The 19,558-nt window shown below is 45.0% G+C and overlaps 1 protein-coding gene across 1 annotated transcript in view; it reads right to left on the bottom strand.

Annotated features, from left to right (window-relative positions):
- The window catches only part of dip2a (disco-interacting protein 2 homolog A), a 152,038-nt gene that overhangs the window by 43,722 nt on the left and 88,758 nt on the right, over window positions 1-19,558 (bottom strand). Inside the window, exons 2-4 of the mRNA XM_052149031.1 lie at window positions 19,180-19,251; window positions 3,639-3,755; window positions 3,296-3,415 (exon numbers count right to left, since the gene is read on the bottom strand). Of these exons, the coding sequence (XP_052004991.1) occupies window positions 3,296-3,415; window positions 3,639-3,755; window positions 19,180-19,251 (309 nt within the window). The remainder of the gene's footprint in view (window positions 1-3,295; window positions 3,416-3,638; window positions 3,756-19,179; window positions 19,252-19,558) is intronic.

Raw genomic sequence — 19,558 nt, 5'->3', positions numbered from 1 at the left:
AACTCATCTCGGTCCTGTCTGGTTCAGTTTGACTGGATTATTCTTGATTTGAATGTGAATGGATAGGCTTATAATTAAAAAAAGGAATGCTACAAACTTGTGATCTTGTTTTCAGTGCTACCATTATCTATAACCCATGCTTTAATCCAAGAATTATACTATTTAATATTTGTTGTAAAATGTGAAGTTATTTCATAAATGAAGACATTCTCCACATCCATGATCGCACGGACGCAGCAATCGGCCAAAACCACTCTACTGATATAATATGAATTCATGAACGGCCATTCACTCTTTAGCGTTAAAGTCATCTCCCTGCCCAGTAGGGGGCGACATGTAATTAAAAATATATATGAAATAAACATGGATGAATCATTCACAATAAGACCAGTAACATGCATAAAGAAAATAAAAAGGGTCTATTTTGATTTAATGCCATTTTGAACTCTAGGGTGAAAAGAAAGCAGCCAGCAGATGAATCTCATGAACTAACTAAGCTCATTATTGTGAGAAATATTGCAATTCTATTTTCGTTCTATGTCCTCAAGCTCTCCTGCAATAACCTTGACACAAATGCAGAGAGAAAGAGAGAGAGAGAGAGAGAGCGAAAAGAGAAGTGATAAGAGAAATGGGGTTGGGGGGTTGAATGAGCAGATAAGACACTATCCCTCTATTGCACAACTACTGTACTGAAAATAATTGGCAATCTGACCTTTAAACTAATTAATAATTCCTCTAAAATCCCTCTATTCTTAACTATCAGTGGCTCCACCAAAGAAGTATCTCTGAGATCACTCAACAGGCAAGGGTCTACTGCATACAGAAAGTGGGTTACCAGACCCAGACCTAAGCAAAAACTAAATCAGTTGCACCGCTATAAAGCTACAGTGTTCCTTTAAAGTTGGAAAGAGGGTGATCACATGCAGACCACAACAAAATCTGCAGACTTTTTTCCCATACACGTGCCAGCCAATGAATGTACTGTGCAGATACAGTGTAGGCCCACATGGGCCACACCTTCAAATCAGTATCAAAACCAGAGCCGAAGCTCTCTCAGTACTGTATGTGGGTGAGGGCAAGGGGCAAGAGGGGTATTCTACAAGACCAAATGGGTTATTGGATCATCTCCTTTAGAGTAATCGGACAGCTTTGCCACTGCGCATGTATGTGCATTGCTATGACCTGGACACAAAATAATTAGTCGACCATGACCAGTCCCCAAAGAGGATGATCCTGAATGGGTCCCGTTATGCTGATCTGACCCCACCCTTGAACTCTTAATTCTGTTGACATTTCACTGACTTCATCATTCTGATGGCAGAAAGACAGAAGAGTATATCAGGCCATGATCACTCTGAAACTAGTTAACAAAAAACAACCAGGGAGAAAATAATGCATTAAAAAAAATTCTTCTTTTAGAAGAAACATCTGACAGTTGATACTTAACTGAAACTCTATTACAGGGATAGTTCACACAAAAATACAAAATAAAACACTTTCATTTTCAGCGGAAGGCTGAACACAAATGAAGATCTGAAATGAAACAACATCTAGGACATCTAACATCTGGAAACACTACAAAGTTTGAGTGTCATTTACTTAAAATAAGATTTGATCATGTTAAATTGGTTAAAGGGCTAGTTCACCTAAAAATGAAAATTATCTCATCATTTACTCACCCTCATGCCATCCCAGATATGCATGACTTTCTTTCTTCAGCAGAACACAAGCGAAGATTTTTAGAAGAATTTTTCAGCTCTGCAGGTCCATACAATGCAAGATTTTGAAGAATGCAAAATTTTGAAGCTCCAAAATCAACATATGGGCAAAAGAAAAGTACTCCATACGATATCTATATCTATATCTTCAGATGCGATCAATATTTAAGCCCTTTTTTACTATAAATTCACCTCCCTGCTCAGTCAATTTCCACTTAACTTTCACTTTTTCATTCTACTTTTGTTTTTGGTGATTCACATTCTTCTTGCATATCGCCCCCTAATAGGCAGGGAGGAGAATTTATGATAAAAAATGACTTAAATATTGATCTGTTTCTCCCCCACACCTATCGTTTCGCTTCTGAACACATGGATTCAACCACTGGAGACATTTGGATTACTTGTATGCTCCCTTTATGGGAAATATTCTTCTAAATATCTTCATTTGTGTTCTGCAGAAGAAAGAAAGTCAGATACAGATCTGGGATGGCATGAGGGTGAGTAAATGATGAGAGAATTTTCATTTTTGGTTGAACTATCCCTTTAACTCTAATGTTAAATATGGGGAAAATCAACAGCTGTTGTATAGAATATGGACATTTTTCATAAAACTCTGCATTCCTCTCCTAGGGCTGAACAGATCAAAAAGTAAGTTTGATAAAATGCACATAATGAACTGTTGTCTCTGAATGAAGTGCTGCAATGGGCAAAAAACAAGAAATACAGAGAACCCTCAGTATGATGGACTAACCATATAATACACATAGTGATAGAGACAATGAGAGGAATATTATAACCAGAGGCATATTATTATTATATATTATTCCTTGCATTTATATAGCACTTTTCTAGGCACTCAAAGTGCTTTACATAGTATAGGGGGAATCCCCTCAACAACCACCAGTGTGCAGCATCCACCTGGATGATGCGACAGCAGCCATAGTGCGCCAGAACGCCCACCAGCTATTGGTGGACAGGAGAGTAGAGTTATGTAGCTCCATCAGGGATGGAGATTAATACGATGCCATGGTAGATAGGGGCCAATGGGGGGTATTTGGCCAGGACACCAGGGTTACACCCCTACTCTTTACGAGAAGTGTCCTGGGATTTTTAATGACCACAGAGAGTCAGGACCTCGGTTTAACATCTCATCCAAAATGGTGCCTTTTTACAGTATAGTGTCCCCGTCACTATACTGGGGCATTAAGACCCACACAGACTGTAGGGTGAGCACCCCCTGCTGGCCTCCCTAATACCACTTCCAGCAGCAACCTTGGTTTTCCCCAGGAGGTCTCCCATCCAGGTACTGGCCAGGCTCAACCCTGCTTAGCTTTAGTGGACAACCAGGAAAGAGATGCAGGGTGATATGGCTGGCATAGAAACAATATGTAAATTTTTCAACTTTGCTGTGGGGAATTTGAAATAAGCCCTGGTTATACAGGTATTAAGCACAGTCAGTCAGTCATTATTGCAAAATAAACCAGTGATCAGAGACAGGGTGATCACGAGGACTTCTGTCACCCAGAAGGCATTTATATAGCATAAAGTTCTGTCTATGTTGTGCCTGTGGTGTTTACCTGGGGGAGTGCATGCTTCAACTGAGGACTGCACTAGAACAGAGCGTCTCTTGGAGGGCATAGGCATCTTTCTCTCTTTATACTTTGCCAGGGCTGCTTGTACTGCTTCTGTGTGCAGGTCTGTGGGGACAGAGATTTAGACAAAGACAGAACACTTCAAACTTTAGACAAGACAGAACACCACCATGAGACTATAGACAAAGAACATCTTCAAAACTAACACGATATGACAAAACAAGTTACATAGTAATTAACGGTTTACTAATAGCTTTTATACAAAAACTAATGCAGATGCAGAACTAGAAAACAATCTATTGTGTTTGTCCAAGAGAGCAGTTCTTACCTGATCTGAAGCATTCATCCCTTGAGTTCACTGCCCGGGACTTGTTCTGTTTGGAGCCTGGAGGGGCCACGTGTGATGTCTGTATCCTGTGCTCTAGCTGCAGAGAGGGATCTACACCTGCACACAAGAGACAACGGAACATTAGCATCTCAAATGAGAGCCAAACACATTACATACATTTCTATACTTGACATTTCACCTATTAGCAAGCTAACTGCAGTGTAAAACATATGCAAAAAAGGGCAGTCCACTGCTCAGCATGGGGTCACTAAGCAGAGTAGAAATTACTTTAAGAATCTACAAAGCCAGCATTGCAGAATAAAAGGTCACTCAATTTTGCCCACAAAAATGGACAAATAAATCTAGACAGGGACATCAGGACCCCAACGTGAAGCGAAGTACTTTTTTGTATCATCCTGAAGGGGTTTCATTTGCAATAGCAACTGGCTTACTGTACATTATCCAGTATATTACATGCCTACTAAGCATAAAATATTGATTTGCATTTAAATAATTTAATTATGCATGTTCTGTTGTTGTTCGTTTTGTAAATAATAACCATCTGACTTCTCATTATCCAGCCTATTACAACACTATTGCCAAATGAATGAATAAATGCAAATGAAACTTTGATTTGAGTTAAAATTATTTTATTAGCATAATTGTAGAGATCATACAGTGATCTGAATTCAGGAAAAATGGGTCACAAATTTGCTACACCCGGACGAGCAGTTTGACATGTGGATGTGCGGTTGTTACTTTGAGATATCAGACCACTAGATGGCGCCATTGACCAATCAGAATCAAGTATTCCAGAGCACTATATAATATTGTCGGTCAGCTTACATTTTAGACACAATAGGGCAAGTCATTTTGTCTGTTTTTGCTTTGCTAACTAAAATTGTCCCATAAAAACAGCAAAGTGCCCCAGTGATGTTTAACTATATTTTAGCACTCTTGGAACGCTGCTTGTCCAACCAGATTAGAGGATCAGATGTCTTGTATTAAAGAAACTAGTCTTAGGGTGAGTAAATTACTTACAATAAACCTTTGAGGTGATACTATTCTATTTCAACACTATCCTTGCATTTAGTTTGCTGCATAATCCTCTCTAGACTTCAAACTTCTCTGCTATCTGGGTAATACAACACCGTTAGATCAATCAGCCCTCTACACCACATCTGAGCTTTGAACAGAGGTCTTATGGTGAAGCCGTGCTGATGCAGCATTCAGAACACTAATTCAATCCTGACAGATATGGGCAGCAGAGAAATAAGTCTTCCATCAGTCCAGGGGAGTCGAGTTTGTTCTGCTGTGACAGTTATAGGGTAGTACGTGTAATTTACACAATACAAGACTACATTTTCAGTTGTGGGTGGGGGAATGATTTTACCATAGAAAACCTTGGAATGCATTACTTCACCAAACTGGCGTAGATTAACTTGCATTGGTTATATATATATATATATATATATATATATATATATATATATATATATATATATATATATATATACTGTATATATATATATATATATATATACACACACATATATACATGTACGTATGTCCACACTGAAAGTGTGAATTCTGAGTACCATGACAAAATCACATGGCTTTAAATGCAATTTCAAAACAAAGACCTTAAAAGCAAAGTTTTTTAGAAGAATATTTCAGCTCTGTAGGTCAATACAATGTAAATGAATGGTGGTCAGAAATTTGTAGCTCCAAAAATCACATAAAGGAAACATAGAAGTAATCCATATGACTCCAGTGTTTAAATCCATGTCTTCAGAAGCGATATAATAGGTGTGGATGACAAATAATAAGTGTGGATACATTTTTATGTCCTTATCTCCTTTTTCAATTTCACTTTTACATCTGAAAGTCACATTTGGTGCCTGATTAGTTTAAGTGAAAGTTTAAGTGGAGATTAGGAGTAAAAAAAAAAGCACTTCTGCTTCTGAAGACATTGATTTATCCACTGTAGTCTTATGGATTCCTTTTGTTTCCTTTATGTTATTTTTGGAGCCTCAAAGGTCTGATCACCATTCACTTGCATTGTATGGACCTACAGAGTTGAGATATTCTTCTAAAAATCTTCATTTGTGTTCTGCTGAAGAAAAAGTAATACGCATCAGGGGTGGCATGAGGGTGAGAAAATGGAAATTTGTGAACTATCCCTTTAAACTTGCTTTGTTACACATTGCTAAACATAATGATCATATAGGAAGTCTATGGGCTAAACAAATTAAGCATTATTGACAAATAATGCAAAATTACCATTAAAAATAGTTTCATCGCAGTTTGTAAACACAAAAAATCTTCTTACAATGGAAATCTATGTGGAAAGACATTGGGGACTGTTGACAAAACTCCATTTTGGTAATCACTAACAAAAGATGCTGCCCATAGAGCTTAGCTATTACTGAATCCGGAACATCCCTTTTTAGTATCTCTTAAAATGTGTTAAAAATGTCTTGTTTCCTCTGATTTGTTACAAAGTCCATTAGAAAAGCTTCAGATCTCCAATAATTGCACAGTGATATCACAATAGTATTACTCATACTTGTAAACTGGTTTGGTTGGGGCGATGGAGGAGTCAGGAGACAATGAGGCAGGTTCAAGGTTAGTATCTTTAATTTCCGTACTTCGACACAGATACAACGGTAACCGTCGTTATAATTGTACACAACAGGGCACAGGTCTCCACTCTCTGGCTGTCGTGTTTCATGCATTCACTCTCTCCCCCTCTCGACATTTGGCGTTCCTTAAATGTCTCTCTCCGTATCACTATAACAAGACACAGGTGTTAGAGGTAATTAAAACCCAGGTGACAAGCCTTACCGCTCTCTCTCTCGCCCGCAGACCGACACACGACCACGCCCCCCATGCCACATGCCCCCACCGCTGACTCAGGCCGGGGCAACATCCGGCCTGCCTACTCCCCCCCATTTCTGGAGAGAAAGTCGGCCACAACCATCTGCGCCCCCGGCCTGTGGACCACCTTGAACTTAAAGGGCTGGAGAGCCAGATACCAACGGGTGATCCGCGCGTTGGTATCCTTCATGCGGTGGAGCCACTGCAGAGGGGCGTGATCGGAACAGAGGGCGAAGGCCCGCCCCAGCAGGTAGTAGCGGAGCGTCAAAACCGCCCACTTAATCGCAAGGCACTCCTTCTCGATGGTGCTATATTTCGTCTCCCTGAAGGAGAGCTTGCGACTAATAAACAGCACCGGCCGCTCCTCCCCTCCGACCACCTGCGAGAGCACTGCGCCCAGCCCCCTGTCAGATGCATCAGTCTGCAAAATAAAGGGGAGAGAGAAATCAGGTGCATGTAAAAGCGGCCCCCCACACAGTGCAGATTTTACCTTAAGGAAGGCCTGTTGGCACGACTCTGTCCACTGGACCGGATCGGGAGCCCCCTTTTTAGTAAGGTCAGTCAGCGGGCTGGTGACATCAGAATAACTAGGCACAAACCTTCGGTAGTAGCCCGCCAGCCCCAAAAACTGCCTTACCCCCTTTTTGGTCTTGGGTGCTGGGCAGGCTGCGATCGCTGCGGTTTTGTCAACCTGTGGACGCACCTGCCCGTGACCCAAGTGGAACCCCAGATACCGAACTTCCACCCGTCCAATTGCACACTTCTTCGGGCTCAGCGCTCTCAGGACCGCCCTCAGATGTTGCATATGCCGCCGCCAGTCATTACTGTAAATTATAATGTCATCTAGATATGCGGCGGCATATGCCGTGTGTGGTCTGAGGATCTTATCCATAAGGCGCTGAAACGTGGCCGGGGCTCCAAACAAGCCGAACGGAAGTGTTACAAATTGGTGTAATCCGAACGGTGTTGAAAAAGCGTTTTTTTCTCGGGACATTGGAGTTAAAGGGATCTGCCAATACCCCTTCGTTAAGTCCAGCGTCGAGTAAAATTGAGCCGCGCCCAACCGATCGAGTAACTCGTCAATACGCGGCATTGGATATGCGTCAAATTTGGACACCGTGTTCACTTTCCGATAGTCAACACAGAAGCGGACCGAGCCATCGCTCTTCGGTACCAGGACTACCGGACTGGCCCAATCACTGTGCGACTCTTGTATCACCCCCATTCCGAGCATTGCCTCTAATTTCTCCCTAACGACCCTTTTCTTGTGTTCCGGGAGGCGATAGGGCCGGCTACGAACCACCACGCCCGGGGTGGTCTCGATATGGTGTTCTATGAGGTTCGTGCGACCGGGCAGGAGAGAAAATACGTCTGCGAACTCCGCTTGCAGCCTCGCAACATCCGTCAGCTGCGACAGCGAGAGGTGGTCTCCGCAAGGGACGGGGGTAAATGAATTTGCTTTGAGCGATATCTCCGGTCCGAGCTCCGCCTTCTCCGGAACTGCCGTCGCCAAGGCTACCGGTACTGCCTCCCTCCATGATTTGAGGAGGTTGAGGTGGTACGTTTGACGTGCCCCTCTCCTATCCGTTCGCTTAACCTCATAATCGAGATCTCCAACTCGTCGTGTGACCTCAAAGGGTCCTTGCCACTTGGCGAGTAATTTGGAGCTCGAGGTGGGCAGTAACACAAGTACTTTATCTCCCTGTGAAAATTCCCTTAGCCGAGTGCCCCTGTCGTACAGTCGGCGTTGGCGTTCTTGCGCTTGGAGCAAATTCTCCTGTGTTACCCGTCCCAAAGTGTGGAGTTTTGCTCGAAGGTCAAGAATGTATTGAATTTGGTTTTTGCTAGCCGAAGGTCCCTCCTCCCAAGCTTCCCGTACGACATCAAGCACGCCCCGTGGCCGGCGCCCATACAGTAGTTCAAACGGAGAAAAGCCGGTGGAGGCTTGGGGGACCTCTCATACTGCAAACAGCAGGGGTTCGAGCCATTTATCCCAGTTTTTAGCATCTTCGTGTACGAACTTACGAATCATGTTTTTCAAGGTCTTATTAAATCGTTCCACCAGTCCATCGGTCTGCGGGTGGTAGACGCTGATACGAATCGACTTAATGCCTAACAATTCATATAGTTCGCGAAGTGTACTTGACATGAATGTCGTGCCTTGATCTGTGAGGACTTCCTTTGGAATCCCCACTCAGGAGATAATTCTGAAGAGTGCCTCCGCAACACTGCGTGCTGAGATGTTGCGTAGAGGCACTGCTTCCGGATATTGCGTTGCATAGTCCACCAGAACTAACATAAAGCGATGCCCGCGTGCAGTCTTTTCTAATGGCCCCACGAGATCCATTCCAATTCTGTCGAAGGGGATCTCCATTAACGGTAACGGGCGCAATGGCGCTTTTGGGGTGGCCGGTAGGTTCACCAACTGACATTCCCGGCACGCCGCACACCACCTGCGAACGTCCGCGTGAATGCCCGGCCAAAAGAAACGGGCCATTATACGGTTCAAAGACTTATCATGACCTAAGTGGCCGGCCATTGGATTATAGTGAGCCACCTGGAAGAGTGTTTCCCGACGGCTCTTCGGTACTAATAGCTGTGTTGTAGCTTCTTTGGTTTGAGTGTCCTGCGTCACTCGATACAACCGCTCTTTGATAATATCAAAGTACGGGTATGTGAGCGCAACACCAGGCTGGAGCTGTTGACCATCAATTACTTTCACTTGGTCGAAGGCGTGCCTAAGGGACTCGTCACGCGACTGCTCCAGAGGAAAATCCCCCACAGGAAAGCCCCTGAGGGCGGAAACACCCCTGTCTGCGTCATCTTGACGCGGAGCCGACCTTGACGGACCCGGCAGTGCCTCCCCAGCCATAGTATCACACGCCACACCTCGCGCCACCACTCGGCAGGACCCATCCACACACATTACCCTCAGTAAATTTTCAAAGCCGGGCCAATTGGTTCCCAAGATTAGTGGATGGGTGAGGCGGGAATTAACCGCAGCCTCGACTCTATGCCTTTTCCCCCTGAATCGTATCTCAATGGTAACCACTGGATATTTGTGAATGTCACCATGCACACACCTCACCCTCACCAATTTATCTCTATCCAATGCCCCGCCTTGCACCAAGCGTTGGTGGATCGAGGTTTGAGAGCAACCTGTATCCACCAAAGCTTGATGTGTATCCCCCTTCACCCTTACCGGTATGCGATACATTCCTGCCCGATCGGGGCGGCCTGTGGAGCGTCGGGATTCGAACCAGTGTCCCCACCTCCATCACTGGACACCGCTCCTGGCTATGTCCGGCTTCCCCGCAGCTCCAACAGACCGGCCCAGGTCTTCCTTCCGCACTCGTGGGGGCGGGCTCGCCAACCTGGGTAGAATAACGGAGAGAGACAGAGGGGTTTGAAGGGGCAGAAAAGGGAAAGGGTCCTCTGGACCGGGGTCGGGGTCTAGGTGGGCCTCCCCACCTACGAGGAGCCGGAACTGGGCGGGAGTGAGGGGAGCGGGGAGAAGGGGAGGGAACAGTATGCACAGGGGGTGGAGAGAGGGAGAGAGAGGGAGGTGATACTGCCTCGCCGTCTCCTGGAAACGCCGCCATGTAGTCCTCTGCCAGCTGGACGGCTCCATCCAACGACGCCGGGCGGTGGCACTGGACCCACTCCGACATGCCTCGGGGAAGCTGGGAGACGAACTGCTCCAGTACGACCATGTCGACCACTTCCACGACGTCGCGGGTTCCCCCCACCAGCAGCCATTTCCGGCAGGCGTCACGGAGCTGTTGCGCAAACGCAAACGGGCGGCCGTCCTTCCCGAAGCTTAACGAGCGGAACAACTGTCGATTCTGCTCCGGGGTGCGACCGACCCGTTGCTGGATGGCTTTTTTCAGGTGGCTATAGTCCAGGAGGCTGGCGGCGGGAAGTTGTTGTGCTGCCAGCTGCGCCTCCCCGGAAAGTAGGGGCAGTAGGCGGACCGCCCACTGCTCGGGAGGCCACCTCCATACCTCCGCCGTTTTTTCAAACAGGTCGAGGAAGGCCTTCGGATCATCGCTTGGCCCCATTTTCGCGAGGGCAAGCGGTGGGGTGGGCACCGAGGAGGACGCAGCACCAGCCCCCTCTCCGGTGATCAGGCTCCGCAGCGCTTGCCGGTCTTCGGCTTGTGCCTGGAGCAAGACTTGGAAGGGTTGCTCTTGCTCCTGGCGAACCTCCAAGAGGGCATGGTGTTGTGTCTGCTGGATGCTGGTGAGGGCGTTGATGACTTCGGCCAGTGGTGAAGGCTCCATAGCGGCGCTCTCCTCCAAACCCGGGTTCTCGGCACCACTGTAAACTGGTTTGGTTGGGGCGATGGAGGAGTCAGGAGACAATGAGGCAGGTTCAAGGTTAGTATCTTTAATTTCCGTACTTCAACACAGATACAACGGTAACCGTCGTTATAATTGTACACAACAGGGCACAGGTCTCCACTCTCTGGCTGTCGTGTTTCATGCATTCACTCTCTCCCCCTCTTGACATTTGGTGTTCCTTAAATGTCTCTCTCCGTATCACTATAACAAGACACAGGTGTTAGAGGTAATTAAAACCCAGGTGACAAGCCTTACCGCTCTCTCTCTCGCCCGCAGACCGACACACGACCACACCCCCCATGCCACAATACTATAGTACTGCTGTCTCAAATTTTGGTCCCCATAGGGGGTAGACATACTCAATTAAAATCTGCTCTGGTTCCAGGAAACACTTCAGAACCTCCAATCCTGCTCAACTCAAAAGCTTACTGGCTGCTAAAGTTGTTTTGGCACAATAGAGCACAGTCTGTGACATCAAAAGAAATGGGACTTTTGGACTATAAGGTCTCACACATACTCTCACACTCGCTCGATCCAGAACCAATACAAGTATCCACATTGATACAATGTCCTGAAAGTGTGCAAAGATAACAGAGCCATAATTGCTCAAGTACCTCTGTCCAGTTGATAAGCAATGTCCCTCCACAGTTGGTGGATAACCAACAAATCACGTCCCTGCTTTCAAAATACAGTGATTGTTACAAGTCAGATCTTGACACAGTGTTTTAGATGTTTCGGTAACAATGTACCAGTTAGAACTGTCTGTTTATTTGTGTCATTTGCTGATCTTAATTGGATGCATTGTCTCCAGATGAAAGATCAAGAAAAATCTTGTGAAAGTAGATTTGAGATTTGGGTAAATGAAGAACGGAACAGAATAACAGGAACAGTGTGATTAGCTAACTAAATGATCTCACTTATGGGGCTTTTCCACTGCACGGTACAGCTCGACTCGACTCTGCTCGCTTTTTGGGCATTTTCCACTGTGGATAATAACTGGTACCTGGTACTTTTTTTAGTTCCACCTTGGTCAAGGTTCCAAGCGAGCCGAGCCGATACTAAATGTGATGTCAAAACCCTGCAGATCACTGATTGGTCAGGGAGAATCGTCGCTACCAGCGTTACGGGACATCAACCCGCTAGTTTTATAGTTAGCTACAGAGATAGCAGAATCATTTGTTCGTGCGAATTTCGAATTGTAAAAAGAAATGGCTGTGCGCAAAACCACGGCATGGTCAATAAACGAGGTGCAGACATTCCTCTTGTTAGCAACAAACTAAAAAACGCAAAACGAAAAAGTCTCTCAGGAAGTGTCTCAGCTGTTGGCAGTACACAGCTACCACAGGACCTACCAACAGTGTAGGCTAAAAGTAAAAAAAAAATAAAAATTTAATTTAAGTGACACAAGGACCACAACAGCCGGAGTAGTTCAAACAGAAGAAAGTGGAATGGTATAATATTTGTAAATGGTAAAAATTATTCATTTAAACAATAAGGATGTAACAAAATATAATATATGCAACATAATATAATATTTACTGATGGAATACATGTATTTGTTCATTTCATAAAAAACGTCTCGGGTTACACATGTAACCCTTGTTCCCTGAAAAAAGCGGAACGAGATGCTGCGCTTTTGCTAAGCGCTTTTGGGAACACGTCTCAGTGTGACCAGCTGTGAATATGTATGCAACACGTCAATGAACATTGACTGGAATTTATAGCCTCTGTCGATGTAATCACTGGACGCACCTGGTGCAGTGGCTATAAATAGATGCGTCACCGGTGCGGCAAAGAAGCGCAGCATCTCGTTCTGCTTTTTTCAGGGAACAAGGGTTACACATGTAACCCGAGACGTTCCCTTTACAAAAAGCTTCACTATGATGCTGTGCTTTTGCTAAGCGCTTTTGGGAACGCAATACTCACGCCGCCGCACTGGGGCTGTCCGGACCCCTACGGTTGTGAAGTGTGCTCACAAGAACGCGAGAGGTCTCAGACATGAGCTTGAGATGTCGACTCAAGGGCATAATAGCCCGGAGTGGCAAGAACATCCAAACTATAAAAGTCTAATGAATGTGTGCGGAGAGGACCAACCAGCCGCACCACAGACTTGCTGCAGAGGGAGACCTCTAGCCAAGGCTTTAGAGGTGGAGAGCCCTCTGGTAGAGTGCGCCCTAAAACCTACTGGCGAAGCTTGATCGTGCGCCTCGTAGGCCCGGGCAGTAATGTCCCTCACCCAAAGTGACATAGTCTGTCAGGACGTGACCGCCACCCAGTCACGGCTTCCAAGTGAAGAATTGCTGCCCTGACTTTACTCCACTAGCAATTGCGGTGGACATAAGTCTGACGGGTACAGACTGGACAAAGTCTGAGAAGTCTTAGCTGCTCCGGCATTACAAGCGGCAGGGAGCAGAAGGCTTAGAGAATAACCGGCCAAGGGTCGCGAAAGGCACCTTGGGCAGGTAGTCAGGGTGAGGGTGCAAAGAATGCTTTTGGTCCTACCTGGGGCAACTCAAAACAGGCCGGCAAATGAGACAGAGCCTGTAGGTACCCAAGTCTCCTTAGAGACGTAATTGCCATAAGAAAAACCATCTTGAGAGTCAGAAGTCTACTAAACGCTGACTCTAGAGGTTTTAATAGGGGGGTCTTACCCTATGAAGAGGTCCTAGCAAGGATGCCTCTTAGAGGGCACCCCGCCCACCAAGGCGTGGCAAACCGAAGTGGAGGCCACATAGAACCTGGCAGTGGTGAGGCAAGTGCCCGCTGACAGTTCTTTCTACAGAAAATCCAGAACTGAAGCAAACTGGCAGTTAGCTGGTTCTGTATTCTGAACTTATTAGAAGGAAACCACCACGACCGTGCGCCACCACGATCAGCACCCCCGAGGGGGGGGGGGACTGGGCGACTCGGGGAGAAGTAGAGGATACATTGCGCTATCAACAGAGTCGAAGAGGTCCTCTTCTGCCCTGTAAAATCTACCCAGATCAGTTCCAAGGGAGGGAACCCTAGCACTTGCAATGGTCTCGATAACTTCAGGAGAAAGCCCTGTGAACCTTAGTTGGTACCCTACAGGGGCCAAGCATGAAAGGTTTCACAATTCGGGCCGGGGATGAATATGTCCCCTGAGCCTGAGAAAGAAGGTCCTCCCTGTTTGGAATCGCCCAAGGCGAGCCGTCGAGGAGAGATATTAACTCCAAGAACCATATCCTGTTCGGCCAGCGCAGCGCCATTATTAGGAGGCAAGACCTTGCTAGTGAACATTAGCCAAGACTCCCGGGAGCAGAGAAACCGGGGAAAGAACCACATACAGATGCATTCTGGGTCATGTATGTGTCTTAACGTCCAGACCCAAGGGGGGCTGGGTGACTCAGGGAGAAGTAGAGGACACATTGCGCTGTTCATAGAGGTGAAGAGGTCCTCTTCTTCCCTATACGATCTCACCCAAACTTGTTCCAAGTGGAAGAAGCCCACATTTAAAATGGTCTTGATAAACTCAGGAGAAAACCCTGTGTCCCTCAGTTGGTACCCTTAGGGGCCAAGCATGAAAGATTCCACAATTCGGGGCAGGGATGAAATACTGTCCCGTGACTGAGATAAAAGATCCTTCCTGCTAGGGAATCGCCCAAGGCGAGCCATCGAGGAAAGAAATTAGCTCCGAGAACCAAACCCTGTTCAGCCAGCGGGGTGCTATCATTAAGAAGCAAGACCCTTGCTGGCCAACTACTACCTTAGGGTGGAGTTTTCACTCCCCCGTTGGTATTTTCTGTCTGGACAGTAAATCTGCTCCCACATACGGGCATCCAGGGATATAACTGCCCTGTGTGACAGGAGCTTACCCTGGGCCCTAAGGAGAATCCGACACATCAGAAATACAGCTGACAAGAACGTGGATCTCCTTGATGATTTATGTGAGAGGCTACCGCTGTATTGCCCACCCGCACAAAGACATGGCAGCCTCAGGAGGAAGTATTTCAGGGCCAGAAATACAGCCATCAACTCGAGACAGTGACTGTGACAACCGAGCCGACGACCCTCCTATCCCCTTAAGCTGGACGACCACTTAAGGCCACTACCCAGCCCGTCAGGGAGGCGCCTGTCGTTAGCAGCCTGCGACAACAAGACACACCTAGAGTGGGACCCAAGGTAGAAAACCGGGGTCTGAACCACATAGAAAGGGAACAAAGCTCGAGGCATGTAACCCTTATTAGCCTAGGGGGTTTGGCCCTTGGAAGAAATCCCCTGGCTTTGAACCACAACAAAAACTGTCTTATTTGCAGAAGGTCCAGAGGGATCACAGAGGACGCAGTCGCCCTGAGACCTAGTAGAACCTTGACCTAGCCTGACTTTGCTCAGGGTATACTGAATGGACTCGATTCAAGCGGGAGACAGTTGTGCCCGCATAGTGATCGAACACCATACCCAATGGACAGTGTTCTGAGTGGGAGACAGGACGCTTTTCATGGCGTTGAGCCTCAACCTCATAGAAACTAGATGAGCTAAGACGGTATCACTGTGCTGAACTGCCAGTTGCTGGAACTGCGATAGGATCAGCCAGTTGTCTATGTAATTCAGAATGCGGATGCCCCGGAGTCGCAAAGGAGCCGGCGCTGCATCATGCATTTGTGAATGTGCGAGTTAAGAGGGTTAGGCCGAATGGAAGAACCCGATACTGGAAGGCTTCACCCCCGAAAGCGAACCTCAGGATCTTCCTGTGTTGCGGCAGAACTTCTAAGTGAAGAAGAGCATCATAAGATCGATGGTGACCAGCCAAACTTGATGTTGGGCTTTTGACACGATCGTCTTGATAGGCAGCATCTTGGACTTGAACACCCAGACTGGGTAGTTCAGGATTTAAGAGCTAATGCCAGACGCAACCCCTCACCCTCCATGGGAACCAGGAAGTATACGGTGTAATAACCTGACTCTCTCTCAACATTCTATGGCCCCTTTAACCAGGAGATTTGCAGTTTTTTTTTCTTTTTTTTTCTTACAGTAGACATGACTAATCCGGTTCCACGGAAGTGGTGACCACGGCGTTGAAACACGGAGGATGGCAAGAGAATTGAATTCTGTAGCCTCTTCTACTGTTCTTAGAGCCCACATAGAAATACCGGGCAGAAGTTTCCACACTGCCAGGTTTTCTAGAATGGATACTAATTGCGAAACTTCCTGTTAAGGGGATGTCGGGTGTTCCGTGTCCTGTAATAAGGCAGGAAACAGCGGTACACCCAACTTTTAGATGGAAGCCTCTGCCTCCCGAAACACCAGAGGCGGTGGGAAAGGAGAGGATTCGTGAGGGGCGAAGTGGATGGTACATGCGCCCCATCCCGAGGGGAGATACCCCCACCGGGTTGAGCGCAAGACCTTCAGGGTTTTTTCCTTTTTGAAATAACCGCCCTGAGGTCTTGCTTTGGAGGCTGTCGGGGGCGACGAGCCTGTCCCCAGTCGTTACGAGGGGCAGCACGACTCGCCACACTCTGTTTTTGAGCGTCCCTTCTAGCAGGACCGGGGCGGGACTGGGTGGCCGACAGCCCCACCCCCTGAGTGCAGCGAGGAAATAATTGCCCGAAAGCTTCCTCGTGGCTTTTTGCCTCCTGGAACCTGGAGATAACCGTAGTCATGGTGCTCTCGCGCACCCGCTCCAGCGCGAGAGCAGCATGCTCTTCCCCAAATCAAACAAAACTGATGCATGTCCGTCTCAGTCATAGAGCGGAGACAGGGAAACACGCATCGTTTGCCTTGATTTTCAGTCATTTTTCTTAAAACTACAGATATATATATATATATATATATATATATATATATATATATATATATATATATATATATATATATATTTTTTTTTTTTTTCTTTTTCTTTTCAGAGAAAACAGAAAGGAGAAAAGGTTCACTGCACACTGCCTAACAGAATCTATCTCCTAACAGAGGAAAGTTTGACAGTTTGTGATAGCACACAGCACAGAATGGCTCTGAAGACGAAATGTGTGATGATGCACCGGTGACGCATCTATTTATAGCCACTGTGCCAGGTACGTCCAATGATTACATCGGCAGAGGCTATAAATTCCAGTTAATGTTCACTGACGTGTTGCATACATATTCACAGCTGGTCACACTGAGACGTGTTCCCAAAAGCGCTTAGCAAAAGCGCAGCATCATAGTGAAGCTTTTTGTAAAGGGAACTGAAGTGTGACCAAAATTACAAAAAACTAATAAAACATAATTATTAAAATTTATATTTTTGTAGCTATAATTAACAGCATTATCTGGGAGACAATGTCTTTCATACATAAGTAAAATTGACATTATAGCTGAAATATACCCATTTAAATTGATAATGAATCAAATCTAAATTGGAATCTAATCAAATCCTGAGCCTGTGAATCAGAATCAGATATGAAGGTAAAACCTCATATAATGTGTAGTTGTGGTGCTTTCAATATAGCAAAGGGTGAATATAATTTACAAATCACAAACATTTGTTTTTATTAGCATTTTTCATATTGTCCGATCCTTTTCAGAATTGGGGTTGTACAATTATAAATAAGACAAACTTTGAATTCACAAATATGTCTCTATTTGCACAAACTGTTGCAAATGACTAATTTTACAGACACAAGTTGAAAGTAATTTAAGATACATGTGTGACATTTATCAAATTGGATTAGTGTGCACACATTTGTAAATAATATTGAGACTGATTTCATTTTTTGAGAGTGAGAGACAGAGGGAATAAAATCAGAACATTTTGCAGACTGGACTCAAACTTGTATTAACCACAACAGCACCACGATTCATCATGTCAGCATGTGGGCTAAGCTTTGCATCAGTCCTGAAAGACACTTTCAAGAAATAACTTTGGTCATGTCTTACTCTTTCAGTTTCTTTACTTTCTTGTGTTTGTCGGAGAACTCTATCACTGAGAGTTCTGATGACGGGAAAGTGTGTCGCGACTGGCTTGTCTCTAAGTCAGCTCAGAAAATAACAAAGACAAACACCACAATGGAAAGCCATCTCTCTTGCAAGGCTCATTTAAAACTAAGCCCTCATTTCCTGTTCCAAAGCCAAACCAAAAATATAGAGTGGAGGCCAGGACAGACGTTCACTTTTCCACAAGCCACCACAAGCATCATAAAATATTTATACAGGTCCATTCTAAAATTAAACACACAAGAAGAATAGACTGAGCTTGCTAAGCAGTGTCCAGTGAGGGACAGACCCCTGAGGGGGTTGTTAAGGCAAATGAGAGCAGTTCAAATATCGATCATCAAGTGTGATCAAAATCAACAAGAGATGCCAATGACCTGTGAAGAGGGAGATGAGCTGTAATCTACTCTCATGATGTAAACCTCAGGCTACTCCACAAGGTCAAAAGGAAAAATACTAGAACAAAGAGCATCACTAGATTTGCCTTTTTGCATTTTAAAGTTACAATTTAGTCATAATTTACATAATTAACCTTCATGTTGTTCTTAACACTTAAGATTTTCTTAACATTCAAATATGGCATGTTTTACACCAAACATACTGTATTGATGTACCAAATTTGAATGAACATGAATATGGATGATATTTGAGAGCTACAGTGAAGGGGAAGATTTTTAACAAATAATTATGTAAATTTCAGTGTGTTCCTTTATAGAAAGCCATTATCTAACTTAAGAAGACTTAAAATATAGCACACAAGACATATGGACTACTTTTACGGTCTGTTTTTGTGCTGTTAAGAGCTCTACGGGTTTTTCAAAAGGGTTTATTCCAGCAACTGAGGTAAAATCTCTTTCTTCGTTTTTTCTTTTGACATTTCTTATATTTCAGAGATCAGAGAGCAAGGTTCCATAAATAACTCTATCATGTCTATATTCCGCACATGAAAATAGATATTATGCCTATATATGTGGGCTATTGCTAGCCACCCTAAACCAAACAACAAAGGCACGGACCACATAATGGGGACTTTGAGGCAGTCTGAGCTCTAGGTTATGGTGTGGATAACTCATTTTCCCCAAGATACACATGTGTACTTCAGATCAATGTATTACAATGTACATTTATTTCAGATCAGTCTAGACTTCAGTAAGATTGAGACCTCTAAAGAAGGTTGAAGAGGTGTACGTTGTTTTACTAATGCAGATGTGACAGTTTAGCAACTGTCATCCAAAGCACCAAAGTCCAATAACAATGGTCCGTAAAAAATTGCTATATTCCACGTTTTAGAATCGCAATACACTAAACAAAGAAATCAATATAATATCATATTTCCAAGTCCTTGCTGATTCCCACCCCTAATGTACAGTTAATCAGAATTAACTTTTTACCTTGTATCTGTGGTATGTAGGGCGCCAACAATTTCCCTCTTTTCTTTTCATAGCCTTTCTGTGTGATGTCACCTAAAGAGAGAGAGAGAGAGAAACAAAAAGATTGCGATGAATCATGTATTGTGTGTTTGAAAAGCTGGCATGGTGTTGCCCAGTGTCAGCCCATCATCCTGGCACAGGAGGGCAAAGAAAAAGTTCACTTCTTTGCTGGTGCACTTTACTGTTCAACTTCTGTTAGATAAACCAATATTAATTTAATGTATGTGCTTTGATATTTCCCTATTTAATTATAGCCAAGGAAGTCTTTCTAGTTAAGCTAGTTAAGAATCCTGGTAGAGACACCAGCATCCAAAAATCAACATATTCAGTGGCCTTAAAA

Source organism: Xyrauchen texanus, chromosome 18 (genome assembly GCF_025860055.1).
Source record: "Xyrauchen texanus isolate HMW12.3.18 chromosome 18, RBS_HiC_50CHRs, whole genome shotgun sequence".
Classification (NCBI taxonomy): domain Eukaryota; kingdom Metazoa; phylum Chordata; class Actinopteri; order Cypriniformes; family Catostomidae; genus Xyrauchen; species Xyrauchen texanus.
The sequence above is the reverse complement of the archived record's forward strand: the minus strand, read 5'-3'. Positions and strand labels throughout refer to the sequence as shown.